The 7,203-nt window shown below is 42.5% G+C and overlaps 1 protein-coding gene across 1 annotated transcript; it reads left to right on the top strand.

Annotated features, from left to right (window-relative positions):
* Nucleotides 1–5,423: 5,423 nt before the first annotated feature.
* LOC124677512 (probable transcription factor At5g28040) lies at nt 5,424–7,200 on the top strand. Its single transcript, XM_047213496.1, has one exon. The coding sequence runs from the start codon at nt 5,571–5,573 to the stop codon at nt 6,693–6,695; it is 1,125 nt and encodes a 374-aa protein (XP_047069452.1). The 5' UTR covers nt 5,424–5,570; the 3' UTR covers nt 6,696–7,200.
* Nucleotides 7,201–7,203: the final 3 nt, after the last annotated feature.

Below are 7,203 nucleotides of genomic sequence, written 5' to 3'. Positions count from 1 at the left end.
GGCGGCGGGTGGTGGGAGGGGAGGGAGGGGCTTTGGGGATTAGGGTTTTTGCGGCCGTGGCGGCTAGAGGAAGAAGTGGGGTTTTAAGGACAAGGGTTTAGCGGGTGAGGATGGTTGCGCGCTGCCGACCGTGGGCTCGATGGAATGGGCTTGCCGTTGGGCCGCCCAGCCAGAATACATGGAATGGGCTCGACGAATTTTGCTCTTGTGTTTCTGATTGAAGAAAGTCCACTTCTGGACCTTTCTTTGAAAAGTTCACTTTTCGTTCTAAATTTTTTTTTTATTCAAAACGGAGCTTAAACTCTCAGAATAGTCCACTTTTCATCCCATTTTGGTTGAGTTGAGGAAATCGCTGACGTGGAAAGAAAAAACAGCCATTTGAACCAAAGCATAAGCTAGGTGAGATGTGGAACCCAACATCTTAATGCAAAAAATTAAAACACCTATGTCCTAAACCAGTCTCTCGCTTGGTTTCTCCCTCTCTCAGTTCACTTGAAGCGTTGAGACACAAAGAACCGCTTGATTTTTCCATCAGCATTGTCATGCCTCTCTGTCCTTGCACCGTTGCCTTGAGTTTTTTGTCACCCTTGGCAGATCTTTGCCTAGCTCAACCGGGGTAAGGACTAAAAGTGAATGATTCTGAGTTCAAGGTTCATCTTGAACCAAACGAAAGTTTTAGGATCAAAAGTGAATTTTCACTAGAATTCAAGGACTAAAAGTGAACTTTCTTCTTTTTGATCCGGACGAGGGGTATATGGAACGAGAAAAGAGTGGATGCCTCGATGAGACATGTGAGGCTAGTTCCGATAAATTCACAAATATCATACTACCTCCGTCCCAAGGAATAAGGCATACGCATATTCCAAAACGAACTTTGACCATAAAAGTTGAATAACACAATCTTGATTATATTATACTAATTAGTATCGTTGGATTCGTATTAAAAAGCACTTCTAATGATGCTAATTTCATACAAACACTCTTTATATATTTGAAGTAATTCTTGGTCAAGCAAAAAACACGTAAAACGAGGGCGCCTTATTCCTTGAATCGGAGGTAGTATTTGTTATAGCCATAAATCGCTATACAGTTGCAATAAGTCAATGTATAGTTGTCAGTCGTCCTCATTTCGGAAGAAAAATAAGACTAGGCAATTAGCCAGCAGGGACTCTACAATGACTCAAACATTATTATTTTTTACAGGAATACGACACATTATTGATGTAATAACATCAATGCAAAGAAAAAAATAGATACAGTCCAAAGAATCTAGAAAAAAATGTGTGCCACTTTATTAAGAGAAAGATTGACATGTCAAAAGGTCGTCGGAGTAAAACCAGCAAGCAAAATGTTAATGTTGTTGACCACCAAACCAACCGGTGAACGATTTAGAGAAGAAGAGTTCATCCGTTGAATCAAGGACAAACATTTAGAGAGGAAGATTGCCCAAAAAATAACCATGGTTACAGCCTTGATGTTTCTTATTCTTCTTACTTCTCTCTACTTAAGGAGGTGATGCCCATGACGAGTCTAAAGTTGCCATGGTTACATCTCCTTATAGATTGTAAGTAGGTACAGCCTATTTCTTTGTGGAGATTGCGAAGAGTTTGTGCAAAATTAGTTCGGAAATAAGAGATCAATGTCATGGAAGAAGATAATACATGTCATGATGGATGTAGGCCAATGATCTACGTGAAAGTATCTAGGATATGGGAGATATTAGTCGGTTCTTATCCATTGCATAGATGAACCTATAAATTTCTCGAAGCTCCCCATACATGCTTAAGATGCCATTTTTGAATATAATTGTCATACAAAATGACCTAGCACAAACCTTTGCGCCGCCCGCTCATGCAGGAGGAGTGGTAGAGCCGCCCATGCCTACTGTAGGATGAACCTTAACTACCATAACATTGCTCACGTAGTTAGAAACTACGGCTGGAGTCGGTGGCGGAGCCAAGGACGGATCAAGAGGGGTGCTAATTTGTGACATACACAAAAAATTCTAGCATGCAACCAAAGTACGTAAAAAAAGAATAGCTAGCTCCCATCAAAAATGCACAAAACATAAATAGTCTAGTAGAGAAATTAAAAAGAGAGATATAGCAACTTTGGCGATGTGCCTCACTGTATAATTTTGGGAAATTAATCTGAGGAGAACTTGGGGAGACAGAGAAGAAGAACGGGGTAGGCCAGAGGAGCCAGAAGCAAGGATCTGTGGTGCGCGCGTGCATGAACGAGTGCAGGATTTCCTCTTTCATCATCATATACTTGGGGAGGGGGGCTTTAGGGATTATGGTTTCTGCAGAGATGCAGAGCGGCGCCGTGGCGGCTAGAGGAAGAACGGGGTTTTAAGGACAAGGGTTTAGCGGGTGAGGATGATGTGCGCTGCCCAGCGTAGGCTCGATGGAATGGGCTTGCCGTTGGGCCGCCCAGCCAGAATACATGGAATGGGCTCGATGAATTTTGCTCTTGTGTTTCTGATCCGAACGAAGGGTATATATGGAAGGAGAAAAAATGGATGCCTCGGTGAGACCTGTGAGGCCAGTTCCAATAAATTCACAAATATCATATTTGTTATAGCCATGGGAGAACCTTTGTTGGTATTTTTGAGTCTATGGTTTGTTATCTATCCTTGGCTGTCTTTAGAAAGGTACAAAATTGTGTCTTGAAAGAAGAAAGAGTTTGAAGACCTCGAATATTTGCTAGTATCTTTTAGACATTATTTTGTAACCGTTGGAGACAGCTCGTGTATCTCTACCATGTACTATTTGTTATTATGAATACTAGAACAATACCCCACGCGTTGCAGTGGGTATCTATTTAAAAAATCTAATAAAACACATAAACTTGGTTTATAGAATATGCAATATTTAGTTGGCCATAGGAGTTGAGACACTAAATTTAATAGCCATGAAATGGATATGTATTTAAAAATTTAAAAATCATTATATTCTAGAGGTGTACATGATTGATTTAGATAAGGTAAATAACCAAATGATATTGATGGCTTGCATGAAAAATGCATGCACATTGCCGCATGTTTTTAAAAACATCATATGTGGTTACATATAAGGGCACATAATTAACATTGAGTTTAATTCACAAAAAGTTCTTTTCATTATCAAACTATTTCGGTGTTCAAGTTGCACATGACTTAACTATATAATGATATAACAGGAGGGTATGATATTATCAATCGAGCGGAAAACAAAAGATGGCATTGCTAGTTTAATGGTTAAAAATAGATAATATAAATATCTTGCATGTAGAGATAGATAATAAATAATAACTATTAGTGGGATGAGGTGGACAAATGATTAGCTGAGGAAATAGGTGATGTGGATAGCTTGCATGTTGAGATAGACAAATATTAATTACACTTAGTGGAGTTTTGTTTTATAAGAAGTATAGATATGTGGTATTGATTGTGTCAAAAGAAAAATGCTATACAGTCGCCATAAGTCAATGTATAGTCGTCAGTCGTCCTCATTTTGGAAGAAAAAAAGAGTAGGCGATTAGCCCATAGCGACTCTGCAACGACTTAAACGTTACTTTTTTTTACAGGAATACGATACTTTATTAATTAAATAATGTCAATGCAAAATCTGAAATAAACCCTAAGCTAGCAAGTTCACAAGATCTAGAAAAAATGTGTGGCAAACCAGCAGGCAAAATGCTGATGTTGTTAACCACCAGACCAACCGGTGAACAATTTAGAGAAGAAGAGTTCATTCGTTGAATCAAGGACAAACAATTAGAGACGAAGATTGCCCAACAACCATAGTTATATCCTTCATGTTTCTTATTATTCTCACTTTTCTCTTCTCTCTGCTGAAGGAGGTGATGCCCATGAGGAGCCTAAAGTTGTCGTGGTTACATCTCCCTATAGATTGTAAGTAGGTTCAGCCTTTTTCTTTGTGGAGATTGCGTAGAGGTTGTGCTCGGAAATAAGAGATCAATATCATGGAAGAAGATAGTACATGCATGCCGCCACCAATATTTTTACACAATACAAATATGTGGGAGGGCGCATATCCCCCCCCCCCCCCTATATATGTCTGTGAGTTCGCCCTATATATGTTAGATCTTGCCAACAAATTTGCTACTGTTTTATAAATGGATGCAGCGGGACATCTCAAAGTAAAGTAGTATATGCGGTATGTAATCTTGTTGAGGAACAAAGCAGGCCCTGATGTTTTGGCACATGGGAGCGTATGCTCCCTTTATTTTGAAATACATGTTAGACACATTTTAAAATATCAAAAAAATTGAAACAAAAAATTTGCACCTACATCTTCACGTGCTACGCGCTCACAAAGTTGTTTCATAAAAAATCGACATGCCATGTGGCGTGTGTAAAAAAGACAAAAGTCGGTGCTGAAACAGAGACTTGTCACAAGATAAATTTTCTCTTTTTCGCTTAGACTACAAAAAATATCATTTTTTCGTGAAACTTGACGAATACACATATATTATGAAGATGTACATGTAAATCTTTTTGTCAAATTTTTTTAACACTTGGAATTATGTTTTTATGGTAGAGGGATCATACGCACCCGGAAGCCGAATTGAGTTTCTGACAAAGCAAGTCCTAAAATTCTGTCCTTCAAATAAATTGTATGTCACAAAACTATAAGCACAACAAATTAAACTGACAGGCCGGCCTTCTAACTATGTCTAAGATCGTGCATCAGGACAAGATCGAGTGTGTGGCAACACTAACTCTGGCTAATGAATGGCACCAAATTATTTATCTACTTATACATAATTAGTTTGTCTTAAATACACACTCGAATAAAGCCTTCGTGAAAGCTCCACCGCAAGTTAGTGGTTATTCAAAAGCTCTCCTTTCATCCTTTCACATACTACAAAGCCATGGCACATGTTCACCTTCATGATTTCTTAATATGTTTTCTAAAAATTTAAGAGTATTTGTGTTACCATGTATTTAGGTCTGAATTTCTTCAGCCGTGTGTTGCGGTCTGACTTTATAGCCAGTTGCTACGAGCAATTATTTTTTAGTAATGATTAAATGTTATACCAGTTACATATCCTAGGTTCAAATTTAGTTTTGGCACTAAGACCTTGATTTATTGGTTCAACTTTGATAGCAGGTAGGAAGGTTGTGAACAGCAATTACAAACTACTATGCGCTTAGATATGCCATCGGGTTTCATTCCGGTTGGTACCCTAGAGAAATTTTATCCGTTGATCCAACATTGCGATCCATGCAAGAATTTTCTTTTTTGTACTTTAAAGAATAAACAATACATTTTTGCACCATGTGAACAAATTATTACATTAGTGTGAACATTTTGCAGACATGAGAAAATGCAAACCTGAACACTGTATAAGACGGGGCAAAACATGCAAAGTGCCAAATTTTGGAGGCACATGAATGCAATAGGCCAATAGCTGTAGTAGAAGTAGAACTGAGGAATTCCTCCTGTGCGTTTTTTGCGACGACCCAAAATTGGGGGCGAAATCCAGCCCCCCACGATCCCAATCCCCGAGAAATCCGCGCTCGGAGCCCTAATCCCTCCCAAATCCCATCTCCGGCCGGCCAAATGCTTCCTGCCGGCGGTGGCCCGTCGGCCGCCGTCGCCGCTCTGTCTTTCCCGGACGCGGACGGCGACGACTACTCGGAAGACGGCGACTTTACTGACGCGCCGTTTCTCGAGCCGCCCGATCCGGGCCTCCCCGACCCCACCTCCTCCTCCGCCACCGCCCTGCTCCCCGCGGGCGGCCAGGCCTCGTCCGGCGGCGAGCGGCGGCCCCTCTTCCAGCGCCTCTGGACGGAGGAGGACGAGATCGTGATCCTCCGCGGCTTCGCGGAGTTCACCGCCGCGCGCGGCACGGCGTTCGCGTCGCACCAGTACGACACGGACCCCTTCTACGAGGACATGCGCCGCCGCCTCCAGCTCGACTTCTCCAAGAGCCAGCTCGTCGAGAAGCTCCGCCGCCTCAAGCGCAAGTACCGCAACTGCGTCTCCCGCCTCCGCGGCTCCGGCGCCGCCTTCTCCTTCCGCTCCCCGCACGAGCAGGCCATTTTCGAGATCGCGCGCAACATCTGGCGCCCCGCCAATAAGCACGGCAAGGACCCCTCGGCCGACTCCGACGACGAAGAAGCTGTTGTTGCCGCAGCCGCGGTTGCCGCCACAGCCGTCCCTGCGATCACCAGCCCCAACGGGAATGGGGAAGTCAAGTCCCCCTCAGGCTCAGGCCGGCAGCGCCGCCGAAGACGCTCCTCAGACTCCAATGCCCCTGCCCCTGTCCCTGCCACCATTCTGGTGCACCCCCCTCAACCAGTGCAGGTGCCTGTGTCAATCCCTGTCAAGATAGATGATTCGCTGCCAGCACTGCCACAGACTCCAATGCCTTTGACGGTGACCATGGAGGGATCAGAGCCTCTCAGATTTCCGCTCATGTCACCTCAGTCAGGGGTTGTTGATGTTGACAAGAACTGTCTGACACCTCTGTTTAAGGAGATGATTCATGCAGTGATACATGCTGGATCCAACCCGTTCGGTATGAAACTGCCCGAGCCACCGCTTGGGTTGCCCATGGATGGCGAGAAATGGAGAAATCAACGAATTCTAGAGCTGGAGGTGTACTTGAAGCGGATCGAACTGCTGCAGGACCAGGTGAAGGCGGCGCTTGAGGAGCTCAAGTCCTCCACACCTGAGACTTGAGGCTTTTAAATTAGGATCTGATAAGGTGACTCTTGTCATAGGATTATTGCTGCAGTTCTCAGGGTAAATGTTTAGGTTTTCCTCTTCTTCTTTTTTTGCAGATTTTCGTTCATAAAAGAATATTGTTAACAGGATTGGGGTTTGCAACTAGTTTATTTCTGGTTCTAATTGTTCATCTGATATTTAGCCGTGGTTTATTTCTGTATAATGTAGGTGTTTCTTTTTATCTGTGTTTAAGTGTTATGCTTTGAATGGCCAGTTAGGTCTGCTGATGAAAATTCTGAATCTTTCAATTCATTTGTTAGGTTACAGAGTGTTCTAGTTTCAGCATTTCACCTTCTGTACTGTATTCTCTAGTTTGTGCAATGTAGTTTATATGACAGGGATTATATAGGATAAACTAGTGTTTAATTTTTGGTTCAGCATGAGAGAATGACAGTAGTGATATGCTAAACAGGTGATAGTTTAACTTGTATTTGATCAGAATTCATGACCCTGTTTTTGTTGT

Source organism: Lolium rigidum, chromosome 7 (assembly GCF_022539505.1).
Source record: "Lolium rigidum isolate FL_2022 chromosome 7, APGP_CSIRO_Lrig_0.1, whole genome shotgun sequence".
Lineage (NCBI taxonomy): Eukaryota > Viridiplantae > Streptophyta > Magnoliopsida > Poales > Poaceae > Lolium > Lolium rigidum.
The sequence above is the reverse complement of the archived record's forward strand: the minus strand, read 5'-3'. Positions and strand labels throughout refer to the sequence as shown.